Here is a 15,501-nt window from a genome sequence, read left to right on the forward strand (position 1 = left end):
CTTAAATTCCTATGACATACATAGGTATAGCAGGGGTTCCATACTCTAAGGCCTGCAAATGCTCACAACAAGAATGAAGCAGGTAATGTATATAAGTGAAGTAAACCAGAAGTAAGAGCAGAAGAAAATAGGGTTATGACAAACTGGCATCCTTAATGGCTCGTATAATGGTATCTACACCCTTCTCAGCTATACCTCATTGTTGCCAGATCTCCCCCCCCGCCCTTTTTTCTTTTTTTTAAGGAAAAGAGGGTCATATGTAGATATGTCTTATGGTATTTCCTGATTTTAAAAACATTGGGACAGCTTCTAGCCTCTGATTTATATTATATAATATATTACTTGATCATTCAGTGATCATATTGTATTCACTAATAGCTTAATCTGGAAAAATACGAGATAGTAAGCTCCTCCTGAGCTCTTTGCTTGAGCTATTTAAAGCAGTTAATAATATCACTAACCAAGGTTGGAAAGTGGAATGGCAGGTGTTTAGGGACAAATAATGGTTAATTTGGCATGTTAAATTGAAAATGAAAGTCAGGAGGTGTGTTCTATACAGAGGTTTGGAAAGTCATCGGCAATTAGGTGACAGTTGAAGCCTCAGAAGTAAGATAATCCAGAAAAAGTACATGCAGAGTGAAAAGATTAGTGACAGAACCATGGGGAATAACAATTCCAGGGAACATGAGGAAAAAGAAGAATGGTGGGAGGGTGGACGCGAGGAAGGTTCAAGCCAGTAAAGACCAAGAAACAAAGGGAATAGTATAAATACTGCAGAGAGACTGAGCAGAAGGGAGGAGACCAAGAGAGATGTCTAAAGATTTAGTAATGAGGAGATCATGTATGCCTTTGCCAGAATAAGTTTCAGCAACGAGATAGATGTGGATTTCAGATCATCTACAAGTGTTAGCATGTGTGGATCAGTAGAAACTTATGTACTGTCAGTGGGAGTATGAATTGATATAGCTTTAAAAACAACGTGGCGCTGTCTTGTAAAGTTGAACATTATAATGTAAGACATACATGTATGTATATATCTGTATAGATCTCTGCTAGAGAAATTCTTGTACATGCGCACCAGGAGACATTTACAAGAATGTCTGTAGCAACAAGGAGGGAAGGGGCAAGTAACTCAAAACTCTATCAAATAAAATGAATAAGTAAATTGTGATATAGTTACATATTAGTTTATTCTCAATTTAAGGAATTACAGCTGTACCTAACATGAGTAAGTCTTAGAAACAAAATAGTAAGGCAAAGCAATCACAGACCATATTTTTAAAAATTGATATAACAACCACTTTAAAATCACTTACTGTGTACCCATTCTAACTTTACTGATATTATTTAATTTAATCACACATATATAAAGTATGATTTTTTAAAGCTCAAAAATAAGCGAAAGTAAAATAATACATTGTGCAGGAATACAGACAGGTGCCTCAAAAAATAAACAAGGGAATAATCTTAAAATTCGGAATAGTTGGTTACCTCTAGACAGGAGGCAGGGAGATAACATAGGGAAAGAGCATGTAGATGATGCAGCAGTACTGAGGTTGTAGTTCTTAAGTTGACCGGTATTTATTACATTGTTTGATAACAACCAATATTATGTGTTAAACTGTTATTTTTTAAAAGGTAAAATTATGCTTCTCATACAAAATGAATACATGTCAAATGTTTTGTTTAAATCATTAAATATATAAGGGAATCAGGAAGCTATTACAGCCACTTCAAGGGAGAATTCGAAGTATCACACATACATGCAGGCAGTCAGGAATGCTGAAATGAATTTACAGATAGTTGCAAAACTGGTCAACATCCACGGGGCAATCATCAGTTACATCCCACTGGACATAATTCATTGGTATTTTTATGGACAAGAATTTGTATTTTATAAGTTTTCAACAACTTACAGAGTTGTAAAATAGCTCAGGCCAAAAGGAGGCACTGAAGAGAGGATATACCTAGTAATCATTTTTGCCTATTCCAAAGTCTGTCACAATTTTCCTGACCCAAGTAAACTTTTATATGTACCAAATATTACATAAAAATAGAATGAAGGATAAAAAAGGTAAGTGTACTAATCTGTGTTTCTCTTTCAATGTGTTTGTTGAAAGAGGGAGGGGCAAGGGTTCTATCTTGAGGAGAGGATCAGATTTACAGGAAGGGTGGCTTTGATTTTGTTTTCTTAAATAGAGGAGATTTAAATGTGTGCATTGGCTTTGGGAAAGGAGCCATTGGAGGGTGAGTGATAGTGAAGGCAACAGTGGACATTCTAGAGGAGGCAGTAGCGATTATGTTCAGATTCGCAGGTTAAATTTGGAGAGAGGAAGGGGATTCTCCTTCCTCTAAGATGGGAGGAAAAGGAAGGGAGCCAGGCTATAGATTTATTTGAAGTCATAAAAAATGAAGTTGAGAATCTCTAAAGAAAAAGAAGTATTTATGATAGGTGGCTTAAAGAATACGGTTAAGATTTACTGAATGGAATAGGAATGATACTAGGATGAATAAAAGGATTGCCATGCCAGCCTTTTACATTGTGTTAAGCTCCAATTGTCTGAAAATCCTGGTCAGGATCTTCATTTTTTTAGAGTGCAAGATAGAGCAACCGCCTGAATGAGTTTATAGTCTTGAGCAGATAAGATATAAAGACAAAAGATTTTCAATAAGAAGATTATAAAGTCTTAAAAATGATCAAGTGAATAGTATAGATACTGTATGAGTTTGTAACAGAGTGTAATAAAAAATAAAATAAAAAAAAAACTTGGGGTACAAGTGTATACTCTGAGATCCAGCTCTGTCACTAACAGTTTACAGGGCATTAGCCACTTCCTTAATATCTGTGGACCTTAGAGTATTCACCTATAAAAAGAGGGGTTTAGACTAGACAGTTTCTAAATTCCTTTCTTGGAATCTGTGAAAAAACTAAAGAACAGTTGACAATGACCTGGATATAAGATATGATTTAAATGGGCAGAGTTGAGGCTAGGTCTCATTTAAGATGGAAGAAGTGGCATGAAAAAAAACATAGGGCTTATTTGGAAGGCAGTGGGTACATCATTTTAGTTGCATTTACTCAGAGTTCATGAATGGGCAGTAATGAGGAGAAAGTAGGAAAGTGTATTTTTCTCTCCAGCTGTAGTTGTCTTTTACACTTTACCTGTGCATAGTAAACTCTCAGGAAATATTTTTTATAGATGTGACCTTGCATATCCAGAACTAGTACAACCAAATTATTTGGGGGTATATGTTCTTTTTGTTGGTACAGAGAAAGGGCAAGGTTAACTTCAATTTGTAGTCACATGAACTGTTTCAAAGACACAGCTGTTAATCTTTGAAACAAGATGTTTCTGCCAGAATGAGACAATTTTCAAAGTAATTAAGACTCAAGTGACAGTTATCAACTCAAGGCAAGGGGGTATAGAACTAATATTAAGTAACTACCCCATGGCCAGGTAGTGGTTAGGCTGGCTAACTTAAAACTTCAGGCTAGGGCTTCCCTGGTGGCGCAGTGGTTGAGAGTCCGCCTGCCGATGCAGGGGACACGGGTTTGTGCCCCGGTCCGGGAAGATCCCACGTGCCGCGGAGCGGCTGGGCCCCGTGAGCCATGGCCGCTGAGCCTGTGCGTCCGGAGCCTGTGCTCCACAACGGGAGAGGCCACAACAGTGAGGGGCCCGCGTACCACAAAAAAGAGCCAGTTCAGGAGCTCAGTTTCTTTCCATTAAGACCCATAGGTAGGTAGGTACTGGAGTTTCTAACTCCAGCCTCAAGCCGTATTTTAAAATGGTATCATAAGAGGACATTTACAGAAAACATACTTGCATGTCTGACCCCAACTCCACAGAAATCTAGGCCTCAGTGGTCATGTTTTAACAAGGCTGCAGTGTATTAATAATGATACATTCTAAATATGGCATATACTGAAATACAGCTATAAACTATACTCTTCCAAACTATAAGTAGGAAAACACTCATTTATCTAATTTCATTTCAGGTATCTACCTGTCAGATTTAACATACATTGATTCAGCATACCCATCAACTGGCAGCATTCTAGAAAATGAGCAAAGATCAAATTTGATGAATAACATCCTTAGAATAATTTCTGATTTACAGCAGTCCTGTGAATATGGTGAGTTTCTGATAATGGTATGATTCATTTACACAGGTTGATGGCCACTTTTCACACAACAGGGAACATCATCCTAATATAAAGGAAAATAATGATTGTATCATTTCACTGTTTAACATTTAGCATCTTGTTTAAGATCTTGCTTTTAAGGAATTGAAGTATTTCATATTTAAAATGCTAAGTTTTATCTTTTGCTTTTCTGTTATTTTGTAGCAACTTTGCTAACATAATTTTCACAATTATTTTCTATTCTCTTCATCTCATTTGATCTCCCCGATCTATTATGTAAATAGTTCTTTTATTTAGTTAGGGAGGGAGCTGAGACCCTTGATCCTAGTTAACAGTTGACTAGCTTTCTTGAGTCCTATGTTGAGTAAAAATAACCAATTTTTGTGCAAGATGTATTTTATGGAAACACATTTATAGAAAGAGCTTTTGCAAACCCAAATGATTAGAAAAAAAATGTTTTAATGTTTTAAAATGTTTGGATGCTTTCAGTTTGATAGGGAATAAAGATAGACTATTATAGCTATATAATTTTTATGGTGTTTAAAAACCGTGAGTTTACATTATCTGAAAGCTGTATCAAATAATCTCTTGTTTTATACTTTTCTCAATTTTTTTTAACATAACATCAAATTGTAATGTTAAATTAATCATATTTGAAATTTCTAAGTAGGGAAGAAAAAACTACTTTACAGATGTGAGCCAGGCTTCTTTAAAAATAAAAAACCTAAAGAGCCTTACATCTTGTATTTAGATGAGGTTTGAATATAAATCACAATGATGTCTCTGATTTTTTTCCATGAAGTTTCTCAAGTACGTGGGACTTTGTAAATGGGGCTATTGGGGTTTTTTTTCTTCTTCTTCTTCTTTTTTAATCTATACAGACAATATACAACTGTAGTTTTCTAAATTACCTCCAGTTTTACATTAAATAACATTTACCTCAGTAACGTCCTTCTAGAGTTCATTTAAATTTCGGTGCCATGTGGCCTTAATTTACCTTTAAATATATTTTTCTCAGCTTAACTTTAAAAATTCTGCCTAAGATGTACTTTATCAGATAATTATTTATCACATTTTGCCTAGATATCCCCATGTTGCCTCACGTCCAAAAATACCTGAACTCCGTTCAGTATATAGAAGAACTACAAAAGTTTGTGGAAGATGATAATTACAAGTAGGTTGGATCTTCAGAAGTGGTTTGTATAACTTTGTCCTGTCCTCCACCCTTTCATCACCGTGTATTTAAACATCGAAATCCTACATCTTATCGTGCATATGCCTAATCCAGTTGTACATTTACAATGGTAAAGGTTATTTACATGTATTTCTCTTTAATCACTTGATGTGATTGAGCCAATATACAAGTACCTCCTCTGTTCTTCCAATGAAAAAGCATTTCATGTTTCTCAAGTTGTTGAGAGCTGATGTTTGGTAGTTCTAGTTTTAAATTTTTTCCTTTCTCTCTAAATTCAAGCATTAAATCTTTATGGAAATTTATCTTTGAATAGGCTGAAAAATTAATGAAACAGTCTGTGAATAGAAAAATTACTCCTTTTTTAATGGTAATTTTTAACACAATTTTGAACTCGTTTTCAGTTGTTTTTGTGTATTGAAAGAATATTGAACCTTCTGGACTCTGGGTTAGAGACATATTTGTTCAGTATAGCACCACACTTGCCCTTTTTTCTACTCAAGCAAATCCTTCTTCATTAAAGATTTTTAAACTTACTTTTAAGACAGCTGATATCCATTTCCTTTTCCTTAACCATCCACAGTCCTGCCCAAGGGAGGAAGGATTTTTAAAATCATTAACCCTTTTTTATTTTTCAGTGGTGTGCTATACATCATGACTGCCAGGTTTTTTTCCCAAAAGATAGGAGGATAAAGAGCTTATTTCTCTTGAGACTTGTCATCTTCCTTGTAGCTTCATTTGTTAATTTCAAAATTTTGTGCTGTTCCCAAGCTTTCAAATTTAACTTGGTGTCTTCCACAAATATTTTTTCCAGTAAAAGGTTATACTTTAAAATTTTATCGAAGTGAAAGACTAGGTTATTTTTCAGTATTAATGCATTATATAAAATTTTTCTTATGCCATATGATAGTGATGATCAACTTCCTTGTTCCCTAAGTTTCACTAATTTTTAAAGAATTCTGCAGTACAGAATTAGTACCAATAAAAGACTAGAAATTCTGGAAAACAACTAGCAATAACTTTTCTTCTAATATTAAATATATTAAGAAGCTCTGTATTTATACTTAAATGTATCTAAACCTTTATTAATGTTTGAAAACACCTTTATTGCCACCTTCTCCACCATACCATATTATTACCACTTTATATTTCTATATCAATTTTTATTTTACAGAATATTTTCTCAGGGTAATTCATTTGAAAATGTATGAAGTCAGTGGATCGGCTTTTTAAGGTTGGAGTTGTTTCACAGATCTGATGTTGGCCTAGCTTGTAAGCTTCTTGAGTTTGATGGTCTGTGTCATATTTATCACTATTTCTTCCATCTCTCTAATTACTGACATAGCACAAAACACTCATGTTTTGTCCAATTATGTACAGAAGATTATCTTAAAACTCAAAATATGAGTAAGTACTTATTAAAATTTCTATATCCGGCTCAAGAAACTTAATGGATTTAAAAGAAGTTAAAGTTTATTCAGTAGAAATGAAGTCTAAGAAATTGTTGCATAATTATAGAGGATGGTGAATTTTAACTCTAAAAGGATAGAGTTGGCCAGTTAAGCCATTAAGTAGTTTTAGCTGTCTATAACCTGACATATTATAAGATAGCTTCATTTTGGTAGGAAAGCGGATGCTATTATACTGATTTTTGTTTTCATGAGTAGCTAGAACTCGAGCAGCCTTCTCATTATATTCATTAACAAATATTTATTCAGCTTTTGGTATTGACGAGTTATTGTGCTAGCTGCTGGGATTACAAAAGTAAGATCTTGTTCTTGCCCTTAAGAAGCTCAGTCTAATGCAAAATACATCCACAAAACAAATAATTACGAAACAATTCAAACAGTACTATATATAGAGATGTGCCCAGGATGCTATGGGAACATAGATGAGAGGAGACCTAACTCAGCTTTAAGTGGGAAAAGTGAAGAGAAAAGAAACATGAACAGCTTGAGGTGACATTATTACCTGAGGCTGCATCTGAACCGGTGAGTAGGAGTTAGCTCCACGTGAAGAGTTAAGAAAGGTGTTCCAGGGTATGGAAATGATCAAAGGAATAGGGTGGGAAACTTTGTTTGCTTGGGGAACTACAAGTCTCTTGGTGGTGTTGGAGCATCATATGGGGAACTGAAGAAGATAGTGTTTTCCTAAAGATACAGTTGTATTGCATGAACCTACCGATTAAATGTGTTGAAAATCAGAGCATTTTAACATAAGAGCCATTAAGGTGATAAGTTAGAAAAAAAATGGTTTTTTATGATGAAAGATTTAAATAAAAATGATACTTCATTTATCCATAGGCCTCTGTTTTCGGCAACTTCATCTATATAGGCAGCCAATATCAATATTACAGATTACATGTATATGTTTTAATTGGGGTGAAAATCTTTCAAAGTTATTTCATTTTAATACTGAGCATACTATCTTTTCTCAGTGAATCAGCATCACTGTTATATATAGTGTTTTGATGATGATACAGGCAACTGACACTGACTAGCCTTCACTGCTGTGCTGTTTAAATGCTTCGGCTTTTATACTGCTCTTGGTTATCAGCTGATATTGATAGCAATGTGATTCTCCCAGAGCCTTCTTTCTGTCCCTTTCTATTTTGGTTCTGTGTTAGGAAATTGTACTTGTTCTGTTTACTTCTTTGTCTTCCACCTACTAAACTGTGAGCTTCAGAAGGGAGGAGACACCATGTCTGCCTTAGTCTCCATTATATTCCAGTGCTGAGAGCACAGTGCCCGACACAAAACAGGTGTTCAGTGAATGAATGCAGCACAGTCTGGCGCCCAAATAATTAAAGTCAACGACTCTGTAAAAAGAAAAAGAGCAGAGAGTTCTGGTTAATCAAACATCTGTTCAATACATGCATTTTACATGGTCAAATAATTGGAATACAATTATATATAATTTCTTCTTTAGGATATCAAAGAAATACAAGTTAAGAACCTATAATAGATTTATCATTATAATATCATGTATGATATCATTTGTATTGCGCGGTTTCATTGTCTAATTCCAGTTGGTGAACGCTAAAAAATAAAAAGTCTTTATTAATTTCCAGACAAATGCTTAATAATAATACAGAGTACACCAAAGTGTACTTCATGGACTACATCAAAATAGTTTCTACAACTGCTTTAGTATCCTATTTCCTGAAACAGTTTCCACTGATAGGAATTATAATCTCGTTTTGCCATGGAACTCAAAACTGATATTTTATCCTAAATGGAACTTAAGTACCAACTAACAAACTTTGACTTAGGAAAGGGATTTATCCTGGATTTTGTAAATAACCTTTTTATTTGTGTAGATAGATCTTTCTTTTGATAAGTTGAGTTGGTTGTTTTTTTTGGATGGTTACTTTTAAATAAGGTGTTTTTTAAATTTTCAGTGTTACAGAGGCCATTAGCCCACCCAGTAAAGATTCTAGAAAGAATTTGCATAATATATTTAATAATATATGTGAAAGTTACTGAATTTAATTGTCAAGTATCAATATAACCTCAAGTTAAATCACCTTTTAGTCATTCATCAAATATCTTTAAATGTGTTGAATTGTTTGGCAACATTGGGGTCGTTTGGGGAGATTTCTCTGATTTTAAATATGAGTTTTTGATGTTTTTTTCCCTCCCTAATATATCCTGGAATCACCGTAAGATCAGCTTTATATGAAAGAGAAAGGAGACTTAATTAAAGATTGCTCTTGAAGAAAAATATATAGCTGAGATTATTTTATGAAAATGTTTTAAGGTTTTTGGTAGAAAATACATGATTTTAATATTATTTTGTCAAATATTAATCATTTTATGTGCTTTGTTTCTTTTTGAAATTCAGGCTTTCATTAAAGATAGAACCAGGGACAAGCACACCACGTTCTGCTGCTTCCAGGGAGGATTTAGTAGGTTAGTGCAGCTTTCTCTCATTACGGAGTAATAAACCAGATAACCTAATAAGAAAGAATACACTCCAAAGTGAATAACACTTAGCACATTTTATTCTGCATGCACAGTTTTCTTTTTGGTATTAAAATATGTCCGTTTTTCTGTTGGTTTTCTTGTTTAATCAAAAACTCCTTGTAGTTTGTAGTTTGTACAAATACAAATAAATTTATAAATAAATATGCCAACTAATCAAGAAAAATAGGTATAACCAACAGAAAATAATAAGTGTTTATGAATATCGACTCTTTTTTTTAGTTAAGAATACACTGTCCTAGGCAACAAGGCTTGATTACATTAGAAATTACTGTGGTCTGAGTGGGAAATTCTAATTTGAATAATTATAAGAGTCAATTTTAGTGGCTTAATTTTTTTTTAATTCACTCTAATACTGGACCAAGTACTGAAAGTATTAAAAAATAGTGTTAGTCCCTTAATTTTTATCTGTTGCATTACAATGGGGAGTTATATGTATACCACACATAATCAAAACTATAAAATTGAAGAGAATTATTTATTTTTTAAGAATTCATAAGTAATAACCTTTTTTAAAATTCTAAAACAGACCTTGGCACTAAGCTTTATATTATTGTATATTCTAAAAATATTTGGAGACCCATCTAATGAGGTATGAAGGAAGTGAGGGAACAAAGCCATGACAGTGTCTCAGGGGAAGAGTACTCCAAGCAGAGGAAGTCATTTCAGTCTAAATCTGTTTAAGTTTGCTTTTCTTTCCAGTCTTAAAGTGATACTTTGCAAATCTGTACATTTTTGAGTTCCACTTTTTTAATTCCCATAAGCTTGAACAGTGTCAATATAGATTTAAATTCTAACTTGAATGCTTGACCTACCTACCCCTACACATTTTTTATCTAAGAAGAAGCTGAAACTAAGAGTGAAGAAGTAATGTGTAAAATTAAATGAGCACTGAACTAGGATTCAGAAGACCTGAGTGTTTAGTCCAGGTTTCATCTGTGATATGAGATCCTTACCCCTTCTCTTCTAATTCTGCTGCTTCTTCTGTAAATGGGGAGGATATTTATACTGGCTACTTAGTGCAAGTAAAATAGATAGAAATTAATGGATATTGTATGTATTGAGGTTTGTGTTTTAGGATTCAGAAAATAAATATTTCTCTTGTTCAGTCTATTAAATAGAATTAATATTAAAATTTAAACCACACTTTATATTTCATATCAAAGGATTACAAATAAAACAATTTTTTTAAACCATGTAACAATTTCTTTCCCTCTCCCTCTCCCTCTCCCTGTGTGTGTGTGTCTATGTCTGTGTCTGTGTCTATGTCTGTGTGTCTCTCTCTCTTTTTTAATTTAACCCTTAGGTCCTGAAGTAGGAGCATCTCCACAAAGTGGAAGAAAAAGTGTGGCAGCTGAAGGAGCCTTGCTACCACAGACACCACCATCCCCTCGGAACCTGATTCCACATGGACATAGGAAGTGCCATAGCTTGGGTTATAAGTCAGCATTTTTAATTTTATCTTTCAAATTTTTGTGTTTTTTTTTAAGTTGGCTTTCTTTTCTATTTATTTTACTAGTTGGACAGAAAATAGTGTCCTTGCATAGTTTTATTTGTGTAACAGTAGTCTTTTTCTGATTTAGTAAAATATCTTGTTTGCATAAAGGCATTTATTTCTTCCTTTACCTTAATTTGGAAATGAGCTTTTTCCAACAGTGCCTTCACATCTGGGGGAGAGAAATGAACATTACAGATCATCATCATAAATAAAATCAGGAAAGCAATATACCATTTTCATTTTAAATTATCATAAGTATCAAGAGTGATCACTTATCTTAACCCAAATAAGTCACTGTAAATGAAGCCTATAAAAATTGTTCTTTTTATTCCTAAATATAAAGAAAGGGAAACTGATTTTTTGTTTAGCTTTGCAAGATTGTTTTCTCAAAATGGAGCCCAAGGTTCACCTTTGTCATGATTTTTGTGAAAATTTAATAGCTATTTTCCAAAAGTGAATGTGAAAACAATTTTTAATGTACCCAAGAATCAAGATAAAATTAAAGTATTCTCTGTTACATAGGAAGATATGGCCTAGTTTCCTAAAAAGCTTTCCCTAAACTGTTAGTTTGAGGCTCTCATGATAAAATCTGTGTGTTCATTAGTATGAGAGTTCGGAAGTAAGTTCAGGATAGCAGGTAAATCTTTTATATCCTGAATCTTTATATAAGAGTATCTTTTATATCCTGAATTAGTAACAGTAATAAAAGATATGAAAAATATTTCTCTTTGTTTCCAGTTTCATTCATAAAATGAACACAGCAGAGTTTAAGAGTGCAACGTTCCCAAATGCAGGGCCAAGACATCTATTAGATGATAGCGTCATGGAGCCCCATGCACCATCTCGAGGCCAAGCTGAAAGCTCTACTCTTTCTAGTGGAATATCAATAGGTGAGAAATAATTCTCTGAGAGGATTCCAACTTAATGAAAAATAAGATTTTTAATAAAACTCAGCTGGGAATGAGTAATTAACCCTACTACAAGTAGAAAAAAATTGATAAAAGCTAAGTAGCAAAGTAGATAATGAGATGATACTACTAGTAGCTACTGAAGTTAATAATTCGTAATTGTTTGAAAAGTGCTTGATGGTTTGACTTCAAAGGGGGAGGCATTTGAGGAATGGTGAGAAGAGAACATGTGCTGATTGAATTGGTTACTGCATGTAGTTGGAATGTGGGAATGAGGAAAAGGGCAGATCAAGTATGACTCTCGGTTTCTTAGATTAAGCAACTAGTTAGATGGTGGTGCTGTTACCAAGGCAGAGAACACTAGAAGAGCAGCCATTTGTAAATGTCGAGGTATTTGTGAAGGATGACTAGGTTTGGGGAATTAAGAATTATGTTTTGGACATGTTTGGTCCATATTGAGTTGTCAGGTAGGTAATTGAATGTATGAATCTGGCGCTTAATGGGGTGAGGTCAGGTTTGTAGATACACGTATAAGAATTAGCATATTTATAGTATTTCAAGCCATGAGACTGGATGAGGTCACCTAGGGAGAGAATGTAAATAAATAAGAAAGACATTCTAACATTTGGAAGTGTGATTTTAAAAAAAAAATTGCTTCTTTTAATGGTGGGCCATCAAAGGAAACTTCAAAGGAAAAAAACAGTGTGGTATCACAAAAGCCCAGTAGAGGAGGTGTCTCTGAAGGGCAGGAAGTGTTGAATGTATCAATATAAAGTGCACAGAAGAGAAGTAAGGTGAGAATGGGAGTTGATCACTGGATTTGGCAAGATCAAAGTCACTGGGTGCCTCAGATGGTGGGGGGTGGAGCACCAGCAACGTCGAAGACGCATCAGCCAGGGTGAGCGTGATGATGACGTAGCTTTCAAGAGTGGGTTCCTTGGTTTGAATGTCTGAAAAGCTTGTGGCAGGTTTTCAACAGGTGCAAGTATTGAAAGATCTGATTCTCAAGTACAACCCTTCAGTGATCCCAAAGGGTAACAACACTCCCAGAGCCACTGCAAGATTTACTTGATGTTACAAAGAAAAAGAAACAATTTTCTCTAACATGTCCTGACTTTTATTTAGCCTCCTCCAAAGCATCGACAGTCTGCAGTCAGAACCCAGTTCATTGCACTGACATTCTTCGGATGTTCTCTCAGAAGGTTCAGTTTAGCCTGAGGTCTCACTGCCACAAATGTGGTCGCCCCCCCCCATTCAGGCACCGGAAGCACCATAAAGCAGTTGTCGTTGTCAACATCATTATCATACTAGGGTTACCAAGAGAGAAGAACCGGGGTTTTGGGGCTTGGTGCTCCGGCTGGGTGTCGGGCCTGAGCCTTGGAGGTGGGAGAGCCAAGTCCAGGACGTTGGACCACCAGAGACCTCCAGGCCCCATGTAATATTAATTGGCAAGAGCTCTCCTAGAGATCTCCAGCTCAACCCTAAGACCCAACTCCACCCAACAGCCAGCAAGCTCCAGTACTGGAGGCCCCACGCCAAACAACTATCAAGACAGGAACACAACCACACGCATTAGCAGACAGGCTGCCTAAAGTCATGCTAAGTTCACAGACACCCCAAAACACACCACCGGACTCAGCCCTGCCCACCAGAGGGACAAGATCTAGCCCCACCCACCAGAACACAGACACCAGTCCCCCCAGCCAGGAAGCCTACACAGGCCCCTGAACCAACCTAACCCACTGGGGGCAGACACCAGAAATAAGAAGAAAAATGAACCTGCAGGCACCAAAAAGGAGACCCCAAACACAATAAGCTAAACAAAATGAGAAGACAGAGAAATATGCAGCAGATGAAGGAGCAAGGTAAAAACCCACCATCCCAAACAAATGAAGAGGAAATAGGCAGTCTACCTGAAAACGAATTCAGAGTGATGATCGTAAAAATGATCCAAAATCTCGGAAATACAATGGAGAAAATACAAGAAATGTTTAACGAGGACCTAGAAGAACTAAAGAGCAGACAAACAGTGATGAACAACACAATAAATGAAATTAAAGATACTCTAGAAGGAATCAGTGCAGAATAACTGAGACAGAAAAACGGATAAGTGACCTGGAAGATAGAATAGTGGAAATAACTGCCACAGAGCAGAATAAAGAAAAAAGAAGGAAAAGAATTGAGGACAGTCCCAGAGACCTCTGGGACAACATTAAACGCACCAATATTCAAATGATAGGGGTCCCAGAAGAAGAGAAAAACAAAGGGTCTGAGAAAATATTTGAAGAGATTGTCCAAAACTTCCCAAACATGGGAAGGGAAATAGTCAAGTCCAGGAAGCTCAGAGAGTCCCATACAGGAAAAACCCAAGGAGAAACATGCCGAGACACATATTAATCAAACTATCAAAAATTAAATACAAAGAAAAAATACTAAAAGCAGCAAGGGAAAAGCAACAAACAACATACAAAAGAATTCCCATATGGTTAACAGCTGATCTTTCAGCAGAAACTCTGCAAGCCAGAAGGGAGTGGCAGGACCTATTTAAAGTGATGAAGGAGGAAAACCTACAACCAAGATTAGTCTACCCAGCAAGAATCTCATTCAGATTCGACAGAGAAATTAAAACCTTTACAGACAAGCAAAAGCTAAGAGAATTCAGCACCACCAAACCAGCTTTACAACAAATGCTAAAGGAACTTCTCTGGGCAGGAAACACAAGAGAAGGAACAGACCAATAAAAATGAAAGCAAAACAGTTAAGAAAATGGTGATATGAACATACATACATATCGATAATTATGTAATAGGAACATACATACATATCGATAATTACCTTAAATGTGAATGGATTAAATGCTCCAACCAAAAGACACAGGCTTGCTGATTGGATACAAAAATAAGATCCATATATATGCTGTCAACAAGAGACCCACTTCAGACCTAAGGACACATACAGACTGAAAGTGAGGGGATGGAGAAAGATATTCCATGCAAATGGAAATCAAAAGAAAGCTGGAGTAGCAATTCTCATATCAGACAAAATAGAGTTTAAAATAAAAACTATTACAAGAGACAAAGAAGGACACTACATAATGATCAAGGGATCCATCCAAGAAGATAATGTAACAATTGTAAATATTTATGCACCCAACATAGGAGCACCTCAATACATAAGGCAAATGCTAACAGCCATAAAAGGGGAAATTGACAGTTACAATCACAGTAGGGGACTTTAACACCCTGCTTACACCAATGCACAGCTCATCCAAAATGAAAATAAATAAGGAAACACAAGCTTTAAATGACACAGTAGACCAGATGGACTTAATTGATATTTATAGGACAGTCCATCCAAAAATAATAGAATACACTTTCTTCTAAAGTGCTCATGGAACATTCTCCAGAATAGATAATATCTTGGGTCACAAATCAAGCCTCGGTAAATTTAAGAAAATTGAAATCATATCAACTGTCTTTTCCACCCCCAGTGCTATGAGACTAGATAGCAGGAAAAAAAACTAAATTACAGGAAAAAAACTAAAAAGTACATACCCATGGAGGCTAAACAATACACTACTAAATAACCAAGAGATCACTGAAGAAATCAAAGAGGAAATCAAAAAATACCTAGAAACAAATGACAATGAAAACACGACGACCCAAAACCTATGGGATACAGCAAAAGCAGTTCTAAGAGGGAAGTTTATAGCTGTACAATCCTACCTCAAGAAACAAGAAAAATCTCAAATAAACAACCTAACCTTACATCTAAAG

At 35.4% G+C, this 15,501-nt stretch overlaps 1 protein-coding gene across 1 annotated transcript in view; it reads left to right on the forward strand.

Annotated features, from left to right (window-relative positions):
• The window catches only part of RALGPS2 (Ral GEF with PH domain and SH3 binding motif 2), a 163,136-nt gene that overhangs the window by 118,210 nt on the left and 29,425 nt on the right, over window positions 1-15,501 (forward strand). The window contains exons 9-13 of the mRNA XM_082655989.1: window positions 3,998-4,135; window positions 5,228-5,318; window positions 9,180-9,247; window positions 10,626-10,761; window positions 11,556-11,707. Coding sequence (XP_082512115.1) covers window positions 3,998-4,135; window positions 5,228-5,318; window positions 9,180-9,247; window positions 10,626-10,761; window positions 11,556-11,707 — 585 coding nt within the window. The remainder of the gene's footprint in view (window positions 1-3,997; window positions 4,136-5,227; window positions 5,319-9,179; window positions 9,248-10,625; window positions 10,762-11,555; window positions 11,708-15,501) is intronic.

This window comes from Grampus griseus, assembly GCF_964374135.1.
Source record: "Grampus griseus genome assembly, chromosome: 1".
In the NCBI taxonomy this organism is placed as follows: domain Eukaryota; kingdom Metazoa; phylum Chordata; class Mammalia; order Artiodactyla; family Delphinidae; genus Grampus; species Grampus griseus.